Genomic DNA, 12,474 nt, shown 5'->3' with positions numbered 1-12,474 from the left:
GCAATAGTTCACCCCATGAAATTTATGGATCTGGAAGGCTTCCTGATGGCTCCTGTGGAAAATCCTGTTGCCTTGGCAGGCAATTTTGGTGAAGCTCTGGTCATGCTCTAGAATGGGAAAATGGACGCATTCATGCCTGAGTATGCTGTCACACAAGAAATCAGCCAGACTCCTGGTTTTCTAGGGAACTAGTAGTAGTGAACCAGTAAGACAGCAACTAGAGTGGTGTTGGCAGAAAACTTAGAATGGAGCTGATTGAATGCAGTTAAGAATCTTAAGGCCTAATCTGTGGCAATGTGTGTAACAGAAAATAATTTATTTTCTGTCACCAATGCATCATCAAAGACTAGGGCAACAGAACTATTTCAAGTGGTCACAAGTCTTTTACATGCTGGTATGTGAAATGATAATCCACATCACTCAACAGCCTGCAGTGAACAATGTGACCACTACTTTGCAGATAAAATAATTCAGAATCACTCTGACTTGGATACTGTAATTATTAATAGAATTCTGGTGGATGCAACTTTGGCAACTACTTGTCCAGTGATAATGGATACTTTTCAATTTGTATAGCCTGGGATTGTGGGGAAGATTATTCCTCATTGTTATTTGACCTTGTTGTTCTTGGCTTAAGAAAGCCAGTTGGGAGCTGGCTAAATGGATAGGAGTAATCAATAACTTCCTAAAATAAGCCAGAGTTCCATTATGCCCAAAGGAGACAGTTATAAGTCATAGAAAAAATCCTCTCTGGATACCACTGTATTGGATAATTGTTGGCCAGCCTACAGCATTCCATTATTTTCAGGCAGAATGTAGTGGTCACCCAGCTCTGGAGGTTTCTGAACACCCCCAGGTTTCTGAACAAACCACTCCCAAATGTTTGCTCAAATAGAACATAGTTCACTTGTCAGCACAGTAAGGAACAAGGCCCCCTAGTCTCCTAATGAAGGCTGTTTTAAATTGTAACAAATACCAAGAGGCCTTCTGCTGCATTCCACCACTAAGTACTAAGACTGAAAGAAGGTACTAAGACAGTACTAAGATTGAAAGAAGTGTTTACTGCAAGGATCTCAACATTTGGAAATGCTCATTTGGGAAAAGATCACAGATACCCAGAATCCAAACGGTATAGTCATGCAGAAAACACCAACCCTACAACACAGTGTTGTCCAATTAGAGTTGCACTAGAAGCAACATTGTGTCACTTTCAGTCACTATTTTGGCCAATCTTCTGTTGATATTTTAAAACGTTTTGTGTTTTGAGTGAGTTTGATGAGACTCCAGGATTGGGAACTGTAATGTCACATTTCTACCTGGTTTGGGTAATTCTGAGGTGTTTTCAGGGGAAAAAAAAATAAAATTAGTCTATATTGGTGGCATTTTTTAAAAAAAAAATAATAATGCATGGGTTCAGACAGTTGTAGGGTTGTTGGTAGGCTGCCTTTTCCTCACTCCTGATTTAGATTAAATATAACTAAGTTGACGTGCATTCCTAAATCTGTGTTATCTTCAAAATAAGAATGAAATTCTGTGACTTGTTTTCTGTCACATATTGGGTGGGTCACTGCTAAAGTGGAAAGATGTTGCAGAATTCATTAAAATATAACATCCTTTATGAATATTTGAAAACAACACTCTGTATTTAATTAAACTGAAGCACATACTTTGAATTTGCAGGGTCTTTTGCAATTGCTGGACAAATATATTAATTTTATTGCATAGGACATCTTAAAAGGTCTACAGTTCTTTATGAAGACTTTAATGGATAGAGCATTATTTAGTAAAAAATGTAGGTTTTCCATGCTTCTTGGACAAATATTTTCATGTTCTATATTGTACCATAAAATTTTATGGAAGTAGTAAGACATTTTGTTAAGATTCCTCCATTATTATATGTTATTTTTTAAAAAGTTTTATTCCTTTGCTTTAAAGAAATCAGCTTATTGCTCACTGCTGAAACAAATGAATAGCATCCAAAATTTGAATAAACAAAGACAGTATTGGAAAAAGTTTAATTTATTTTACAGCTTGTACAAATAACAAAGAATTTAACATCAAGTTCTGTACACAAAATAATCTTAAACAGCATCAGACAAGATGATCCAGACAGAATACATCTCTACAGTGCACACAAATGGGACCTGGTTATGCTCAATACCAGTAGTAGTCTTCAGGAAGGCTGTTTGCTACAAACTTGCTTCCTCCTATATATACAGTTAAAATAATTGTGCTTTTTGCCTATCTAGGATAACAGTGCCATATTGTAAAGGAAAAGGAGAGAAGAATGCAGAAATGCCCATTCTCATAGTATCATCTAGAGATATGTGTGCACCACCTCAGACTAACAGGAGAAAAAGATTGTTCTTGGTATTCTGTTAGTAACATATGCCTTTGCAAAAGCCTTTTTGGATGGGACACAGAGTGCTATTCACTTATCCCTTGCATTGTCTCCAAAATACTCCTATTGCCCATCAGCTATCAAGCCCCAGGAGGAGTTCCTACTGCTGTCAGTTATTGGTGGGGAGGGGAGAGGGAGATAATTCAAACGATGGAGAAACAATGTTCTCATTTACTTAGGGAAGTAAATAATGGACCAGCTGCCCCATCATGTTCTCAATCATCACCCTCTCCACCAGCAAGCTTAAGCAGCAGAAGCACTTTCTTGGGTTTGACAGCTGTTGGGCAGTGGAGGTACACAAAATTGTGCATGGAAAGCTATGCAGAGATGTGATCCGGATAAGAAACCTTTAAATTTCAGGATACATAACTGTCTTTGCCTGTCTCCAACCCATCCTGTCCCATCCCCAAACAATTCTACTTTCAATGGGCTTTAGGGACCATTGTTGATTTCTGTAACCCCACTTGTTTCCTCAAACTCATCTCATTTACAAAGGGACGCATGAAAGATTAAGAACACAATAGGTGATACTTAAGCACCTACTGAATAAAAAAATCTGCTCTATATATGCTACTCCCAGTCTGCATGAATATTGCCTTTAAGTACTGCCATGTATGGTGAAGTCACTGGACATTGTAATAAATGTCTAAGGCCCCACAAGGGCAGACTAACTGGAATCCTTAATTTAGTGGATTTTCAACAGGATATTGGAGATGTGTGTACCTCTTAGTTTTCAATTTGAAAATAAGCTAGACAATATTTTCAGAAATAGCTCCATTGGATCCAGATTTAGCTTTGGGCATTTCAAAATCAATGGTACAAGTTGGTCATGATTAAATCAAACTCCATAGATTTTAGTTGTAAACTCATCACTCAGTTTGGATTCAACCTCTTATCCCTATGTTTTGTTGGTTTCATGTGTGTATGTGTGTGTGTCTGCATGGGGGATAACGTTGTGGAAAATAAACTCTCTAAAGACACCCCAAACTAGAGTAGATATCACAGGAATAAGGGGGGGGGGGGGAGGGAGAAGTATTCCTAAGGAGAAAAACAAATATATTATACATTTATTTTCATTAATCATAGAAACTCTGTGAAGTTTCTACAAAAATAAAATCATTAATTATAAAACACTGGTTTATTATTTACAAACAGGTATAAGAAAGATTATCCCTTCTTACTTTGCATTATACTGCACAAAAAGACTTTCCAAATTGTTGGGAAAAATGGGTTGAGACTGGAAATTTGTTGGAGATAGTGCTGGGCAATCATGATTTGGAAAGCTATGTATGGTATCATCCAGGCAACAATTGTAAGTTATGGCATGGAACTATAATATGGAACAGAATGGTGGACACACACATGTGATTCTTTAGTGACAGCTGAGTAGATAGAAAACATTATTACAACTTTCATAAGAATATATGCATATATGATTACATATCCAAATCCCATTGATTTTACTCTTGCCATAGTTTCTACAGACAACTGACAGACTTCTCTTGGGGCTTTACATCTTTGTAAGTGGATGTATATCTGGAGGAAATAGAATTCTGCAACTGAATAATGTCCCTATCCAGTAGAAGACAGCTATTATGGTACTAAGTAGCAAAGCTGGCTAAGCGTCTAATGCACATCAATTTCCAATGTATATTACTGCACAATAAGCATAGATCCCAATGATTATTGGGTGCTCTTGTCAGTGACTCCTGCAATTCAGCATTGGGGTTTCTTAGAACATTTGATGTGTAGGAAGGTCTATGTAAAGTTATGCTAGGTATAATATAGGATTCTGTCATATTCTATTTTTAAGTCTCCAAATGGTTGATTTCAAATCATACCTTTCTTTTCCTTGCATATAAAGAATACACTAAAAGCTCAAGTTGTTGGGCCAGAACTGTAGTGGAGTCATGACTTATAGGATTGGAAGAATGGGATTTTTTTATGAGGAGGGATGATTATCCAATCTGATGCTCCTACAGTCTTTTGGGCATCTTTTCCCCCTCCAAGTTCAGTTGGGAAAAAAAATGAATATTCTAAGCAGTAGTATATTGTTTTGAGATGATCATGCTTTTGTTTACATGGATTGGTCTTGGTTGAAACTCCCTGCAAGACAACTGCTAACAGTGAAGATAAAAAAAATAGGTTTGTTGACATAGATCAACCCAACTGCCTAAATGAACCAAACATCTGCCTGTAGGTTTGTATTCTGCTTTGAGGTGGGCTAGGGAGATTGTTAGGACGAAACTAATTTAATATAAAGTCACTGCAAAAGGTTGAATTTGAGTGATGTTTTTAAATTAGAGTCCTGTTGATGAAATACAAGAGTTCTGCCATTCGTGGGAAATTCAGAATTTGAATATATGTCACTGATAATCTACAAGATCAAGAGATTTGACAAACAAGAGAAGACACGGATGCTCCAATTTTGGGCTCCACTTATTATACACAAAAGAGAAAACAACTCAGTAAGATGGCAGTTTCTATAAAAAGACAGTTCTGACATCTTGATTCTAGATACTGTCATCTTAGATTTTCAGTAAGTTAAACACAAGACTGAAAGACAGGCTTGGTCGGCCATTGTAATATTACATTATAAATAGCTAATCCTATCCTCTAAATCTTTTTCAATGGACTTTTAAGTCTGATTCCAATATTCCTAACCAGTTTCTTTTTTTTACAGCACAAGTCTATATACATTTGTTCACTGCTGAGTTTCTTTGTGTTCAACAGGGTTTGCTCCCAGTTAAATCTGTTTTTGAATTGCAGCCAGTTTAAATTATATCAGGAGTGGGGAGATGTATCTTTGCAGCAGCAATATATTATTTGGAGGTATTTGTGCTATTATGCAAAGTGTTTGGGTAGCTTGGTCTTGAATAAGTCATTAAGACTTGTTAGCTAACTTTACAAAGGATCACCACAACTGCCAATATGTCACTTGGGTATGCTGCTAGTGCTTATAACAGATGATTGATACTGTCTATCAATATCTGGAGGAATATTGTTATTAAAGTAAAACCTTCTGGGAGGAACACCTCAGCCTCCCAGAGGAAAATGCCACTAACGTCAGAGTGATTGCTCTTGAACTTCAAAGAGGGATTTGAACATGAAACAGCTTCAGTTTGATTTCCTGTGGCTTTAATAAGAATTCCCCCCCCCCCCCCAATCTCACATGTGTTAATTAGCTGTTCAAGGTAGGGATGTCAGTTAACTACTGTTTGGTTAATAATGACTCTGTATTTCCTACCCTTTGGTTTCCCCTGAGTCACTGTTTATAATTCTCCTCCTTTATCTACCTTGTATAATACTTCATCCATCTGATGATCTGATGATGTGAAGTGAGTCCATGAAATTTTATGCCAGTCAATCACAGACTTAAGCAAATATCTCTCTTGATTCTTTTAGGTGCCAGAGGAATGTTTTCGATGTGGAACATCAGATGAGATGCTTCCATCAGTTTTGAAATCTGACTTTTCCTATTGTACACATATAGAAAAATCGAAATTTCCCTGAGATGGAAAAATGAAATATACCGAATCCTATTAATCTTGTCTAGAGTTGGATCTACTGACTCAATTAAATTTATATAGGTATCCACTTACTATTGAAGACCTAAGTCGATGGGCTTATTGTACTTGGAATTAGGTATCAGAATTCAATCCACATTTAAAACCAGTATTTTAGCCCTTTCTTGGATCAGGCACAAGGCAATAACATCAATAAGGGAGGGGGAACACGTACCATCAGAATTCAGTACAAGATCATGTAAGATAATAACAAAGGCACTGCTCTGAGGATGTAAATCTTTGACTATTTCACCCTTGCATGCAAGGATAAATAATTACAGTAGTTTTCTCCTTGCTGTATGAGAAAATGAATCTTCCTCCAAAAATTCTTCACAAGAACTGAGTGATTCCGGCCATGAAAGCCTTCGACAATTCTTCTTATATTTGAATGTCCCCAAAAGTTGTTGCCATTGTTGTCATCGTTATTATTGTATACAGAAATACATGTTGGGGTATTGTGCAACCTCTTTACATTTTTTTTTTCAGAAAACCCATTTTTGTACCCAAAATAAGGTATGCATGGGAGCGGAGGGGGCATTCCCCATTTATTTCTCCTCACAGTAATTTCTCTGCAACATTAAGTAAAATTCTTGCTGGTTTGCTGTTCTTCTTAATGGGGTTTCCTGACTTTTAGAAAAAAATGTTTTTTAAACCTGGGAAGAAATGAGTTCAACTGTTCTTGCCACCCTACACTCATCTCATCTACTGCTAAGGTGGCTGAATGTAAATCTAGATTTCTATGGAGTGTCTGCCCATTTTGGCTCTGAAACTACTATAGCCAGAATCTACATATGAAAACCACATTAATTACAATATTGCACTGTGACTCCTGCCTCTCCTCCATCTCCACTTACCAAGAGGCAGCCACTGTGATTCAAGGGGGCACTGACACTCAGGAAGCAGCTAATGGATATTCCCATCCCTTCTTATGAACACTTGCAAATATGACAGGTACAAGCAGGACCCCTGTAACGATCCTTTCTCATGCCAAAGGACACTCATGTGAGTGGGTGGGAGGGAACATGGGTCAACAGCTGTGATAGCAACTGAGGAACAGATACTCATCAATTGCAAGAACTGGAGCCCAGGAAATAGGGCAGCACAACCTTAAGTTAGGGGCTGTGCAGGCTACATTTGTAACGGCCATAGAAAATTCTGGTCCATGTCTCAAGCAAACATATATGTCTCTATAATATTAGTTAAAATCAGTATCAGGATATCTTCAAACATTACTCTTTTCAATCCTTTTTTTAAAAAAGTCACAACCACTCCTCCTGTTCCAGTATGTTTAATGACCTTGTTGTGTTGAAATACAAAGGGTAACCCTTGATCATAAAAACAAACTGAAGGCTTTTCTGGGGTGTCTTCTCAGTGAGAGCATTAGCCTGGGGCCTCATCCCATGTGCAACACTTTAAAAATGCAAGTTTATACCAGACTGTGTCATTGAAAGATGATAAATAGCAATATATTGAAATATAGTCAGTACCAAATGTTCTGGTTTCAAACAGTACTTAAGACTACAACCCTAAACATACTTGCTAGTTCTTAGAAGCCTAAGCTAATGAGTGGTATTTCTTTACAAGAGCACATCTGGCATGATGATATGGTAACCGAGGGATTTATTATTTTCTATTGGCTTGCTATCCTCAGCAAAGTTCAGTGCCCTCACAAGGTGTACTGATTTAGATCAGGACAGTAAAATAACAAAATATACGGCAAAAAGAAGCCACATAAGGAACCATTAAAAGGGGCAAAAACTAGATATCTATGCATGTGCTATCTTGGTGCTTTCAAGACTGCTGCCGGAAACAGGATACTAGAGTAGATAGTTCTTGTGGGGAAGAGGTATTCATATCTATATCTAACATGCAGCTGGACTGAACAAACCAGTAGTCTTCACTTGGTAGGTGCTGCACCAAACCGATGGAGCAGTACCATGGACATATTTTGGAAATGGACACAAAGTGAAAGATATGCAGCAAAGATATAGTATAGCTGTTGTGTTTCAAAAAGAAATCAGAAGTCAAAGTCTCACTGCAAGTTGAATTTAATGTAAATGACACTGGGACCCCTTCTATGCTGCCATATAAATTCCAGATTATCAGCTTTTAACTGGATTATATGGCAGTGTAGACTCATATAATCCAGTTCAAAGCAGATAATGTGGATTATATGGCAGTGTAGAAGGGGCCTGGGTTGAAGGATACTTAAAGGAACTATCCTGTTTGGATGGCCAACTTGACTAAGCATTGTTTCCTTACTAAAAATAGTAACATTCTAAGATGGAAATATAAAACAAGCTTAAGAGTTGCTCCAGTAAGCATCATAACTAAAAACCAGAAACAGTTTTATAGGAATTCAAGATTGTTCTGCATGAGAGAAAATAATTCCGTTTACCTACTCTACCTAATATAGTCCACTCATAAAATGTATGAAAAACCCATTGTTTTTTTTGCTTTTCATCAGTTTTTCTTTTTCTTACTTAGAAAACAGAAAAAATTGCAATTCTGAGCAAAGAAATCATACTTTAATTCCTCCCCTCTCTTGCAATTCTGAAGTTTCTTAATTGTGCTTTCAAAAGTTCCAGATAAGCTTGAAGTTTCCAGCCATTCTGTTTACAACCGTCCTTAAATGAACTGGATTTTTTCATAATCCTCAATGTGTAGCCTTCCCAAAGCAACACTTCAGCTATAGAACTTGCTCACATATTAATAATAGAAAATGGAGTGTTCAGCAACAGAATTGAGCAATGGTATTGTCATCTATCAGAACATCAAAAAAAGGGGGGGGGGCGGGGGGCGGGGAGGACACACATTGTCCAGCACTATGTAGAGTGTATTTCTTAAAGAAATTCTGGAAGTCAGGGGAAAATCAATTGTGGCCACTAAATTAATTTTCAGTGTTTATCTCTTCTGTCTGATTAATTATCTTATCTAGACTGAAGATTATGGCCACTTTCCAATTTTGAAAAGGGAAACATCTGTTTTGCCCTGTTTGAAATATTCAAGGTGAACATTAAAAAACAAAGTCAAGGGATTTTCCATTCAAACAAAATCAAGACATCAAGTCCTAGAAAACAAAATAGTCTGAAACAGTTCCTTCAGCAGCATAGCAATAAAGTACTAAATGTACATGTTTACATTATTAAAAGAAAAATAAACACACATCAAATACAAAATCAGCATAATCTTTGGTACCAAATGTAAGGGCACCTGCTTATTCATGGTTTCATCTTCATTTGCCATGTGAATTAACAACCATATCTAAAAAAAGATTTTCCCGGAGAATTTAAACTGTAGTGAAAGGGCAAATGATATGGTCCAACTTCAACGGCTAGTAGTCTCAACTAAAGACACTCAATGAATCAAAGAGTGTCAATGAATCACATGAGCGATTGATGCAATAAATCTGTTCTAGCTGGAACTAGCAATTCAGTTTAGATGTATGTTATTAACTCCTGTTGCAATTAACTTTCATCCAAACTACAAATTACCCCCATCATTTATTAAAACATGCTCTAATTGTTTATTTTTATTTTGAAGAAAATGCAGTTGCAAGAATGATATTTCCAACCTGGTTTGGAGGACTACATCAATATCTTGGGGAAAATTTATTTCCTCGCTTATGGACACAATGTACAACTACTTAAGTAGCCAGATTTAGAATTGGTTCACAATCTCTCCTGGAGTCCCATGCCTAGTTTTCTTTAAACCAAAGAAAGGGGGCACTGTTACATACGTTTAAAAAAAATGTCTGGGATCCTATAACAGGCAACGTATGTCCAGCACACAACCATGATACATTTCCTGATGCAATCGCCAACTCATCTGTTCTCTACTGTATTACCTTGATGAAATATATTATCCTGCATTTCTTTTGTTCTGGTCTATTGCTCAGAAAGATGAAGGGCCATCTGGAACTAAAAGAGCAATGCAATATATAGCAATGCAATAGCCACTTGAAGCTTTGTCGGAGTTTCAGCTCAAAGGATGTGAGGATACTTTTTGCTTACTGATGCATGCTTTCCCCTTCTTTTGTCATTGAAAAATGTCATGATATTTATACTCTCAATGGTTAAGTGTGTCCTTTAAACCTAAACTGAACAGGAGCTGAGTAGGTCAGGCCATCTGGATTAATCCCCCTAATACACACGTAGAGCAACTTCTGTATTGGTGGAGAGCATTGACACAGAAATGGTCATGGGTGGGAGGTTGGGCTTAAGCAGAGAAGAGACAGGTTTTGCAAGATAGGGGGGGGGGTACCCTCCAGACATGTTGGATTATAACATCCATCTCCTCAGCTTGTAGGGTTATGGTTCAGTGAGGATGATGGAAATTGCAGCCCAGCTCTGCTACAAGGTGTTAGGTAGGGCAAGGCATATGGGAAGTTCTAAGCCCTGATCTGCTTGGGTTATATTGTTCAAAAACTAATGTCCCCACACAGCATCTGTTAGATTATGCTTTCCCACCACAACATTTAGGTGTAAAGTGAATATCCGCACATCATCTTTGCCAGCACTACATTTTTCTGGCAATGGCTATTGCATCTCCAAGGGCTGCAGAAGCAAACCTGGCGACTGGCCCCATTTAGTGCAGCAGCTGCAAGTCATGGCATAGAGGCAGTTTTAGCTGTAAAGCATATGCCAAGCATAAGCTGAACAATAGCATACAACAAAGAATTTAAAATGCACTGGGGTTTCTCTTCAAAAAATAACATCTTCTAAGACCACTTCTTGAAGATTGCTTAAAAGGTTCATATTGTTCTTTTTTTCAAAATCCCTTAAAAGGTTTCCAGTACTCAAACAACATAAAATGAATGACAATTTCAAAATCAGGAGGGAGAGAGAGGGAAAGAGATTATAATACAAAGTCAGGCATTCTCCTGACTGAAGGTATTTTGCTTGATCTTTGCAATGTTTTTCACTGCTCTGCCAATCACACCTTGGTTTTTTCATGGCCAGAGGCATGCATTTTCATAAGGGCAGATCCCACCAGTTAGGTGTTTCTTTTTATGTTGTCCGATGCTTGCTGTGGCAAATGAGCAGCTCATTTTAACAGGTGATGAATGCATCATTGGATCTTGTAAACACTACTGATTTTATACATTCAAGTTTTGTTTTCAGTGAAAGTGGCACTTACTCGAACCATTGCACTCAAAGATTTAGCACTTCAACAGGTGAAACGTTAGCTGGTAATGGGAGCTCTTCTGATGTATTTCCTTTTTCACCAATGGCTTGCTACAATGCACTGGGATATATCCAGTTTGAATACCCCTGTTTTTCCATGTAATCAAAATCACAAAGCCCATTTCCTTTACTTCTCTTTGTTCTTGACTTGTAAATTATTGCTGTGCACATTTTCCCGTGGTCAATTTAAGAGCTCCCCTGTTATGTAACATGTTCAAAGTTTTAAACTCTAATGGCATCCTATGAGGGCTGGCATTAGAAAAGTATCGATACTTTAAGTCATCGTAATAATGATATTTGACCGTTTTTCCATTTATATCCCTTGGGAAGGGCCAAAATCCATAGAGGTGAATTTCATCGCAGAATCGTGTAGCAAGCGTGTACATGAGGAGTCCTGTGCTGGGTCGTTTGATGAAAACTTTGTTGGTTAGCCAATAACTGCAAGACAAGAGATAAAACAAACAAACAAATAGATTAGCATTTCATAATCTGGGAATATATCCTGAAATGTCAGTTTTTCCTGAATGGGATCAACTAAGAATATGCCACTTTAGATTGGCTACCTTATGGTTACTTGAAAAAGCATGTGCATTATCTCAATACATTGCATGCAATGGAGACAAAAAGGCAACACAATGGCAAAAAATAGTTGATTTCTTCAGGTGTTCTTGTTTGAAAAACAAAACTGAAATTTACACAGTCCAGGAATGATGTTTATAACTGTTCAAGTAACAACACCACACAATTTCTACATTATTGGTCATTGCAGAGAAGACTAAAGGCCTTGGAAAATTATTATTGGCCCTCCACATTTGCAGATTTGATTACGCTGGCCAACACACATTTTGGATCATCAAATGTTAGCCCTGTTTTGGGGTATACTTGCCTTGCTGATTCTGTAAATAGCATCAGTTTTCCCCTATTGGCTCTAGTTTTTGAGATGCAGAAAATATGCCATCTAAAAGTCACCATCTGTTTACCCATAGAAAAATCATGGTAACCATATCTAACAAACTAGAGCTGATGCGGTCTATACAATGCCATTTTATGAATCACTATCCTAAATAACCTCAAAAACAGGCCTAAAAGCTAAGACACCAAGATTTTTTTTTGTTGGGCTTTTTTATCAACTGATTTGATTTAAATGTTCTTTCTAAAAATCTCTAGGTCTTCCAGTGACAGTCTATGGTTGGATCCAATGGAAGCTGACCCAGAGTCATGCTGGAAGACCTAGAGATTCCCCGAAAAATGTTCACACAGGTAAAAAGGGATTTAAAAAATGAGTTTTTTTCACTTTCACGGGGAATGTGGAGAACGGACT

At 37.5% G+C, this 12,474-nt stretch overlaps 1 protein-coding gene across 2 annotated transcripts in view; it reads right to left on the bottom strand.

Moving 5' to 3' along the window:
- Positions 1–2,003: 2,003 nt before the first annotated feature.
- Positions 2,004–12,474, bottom strand: part of ST8SIA4 (ST8 alpha-N-acetyl-neuraminide alpha-2,8-sialyltransferase 4) — a 132,052-nt gene continuing 121,581 nt past the window's right edge. Inside the window, exon 5 of one of the 2 annotated variants that reach the window (XM_060761834.2) lies at positions 2,004–11,591. In XM_060761834.2, coding sequence (XP_060617817.1) covers positions 11,309–11,591 — 283 coding nt within the window. In that variant the 3' untranslated portion in view covers positions 2,004–11,308. The remainder of the gene's footprint in view (positions 11,592–12,474) is intronic. The other variant, XM_060761836.2, reaches the window with a different exon arrangement.

This window comes from Anolis sagrei, chromosome 2 (genome assembly GCF_037176765.1).
Source record: "Anolis sagrei isolate rAnoSag1 chromosome 2, rAnoSag1.mat, whole genome shotgun sequence".
In the NCBI taxonomy this organism is placed as follows: Eukaryota; Metazoa; Chordata; class Lepidosauria; order Squamata; family Dactyloidae; genus Anolis; species Anolis sagrei.
The sequence above is the reverse complement of the archived record's forward strand: the minus strand, read 5'-3'. Positions and strand labels throughout refer to the sequence as shown.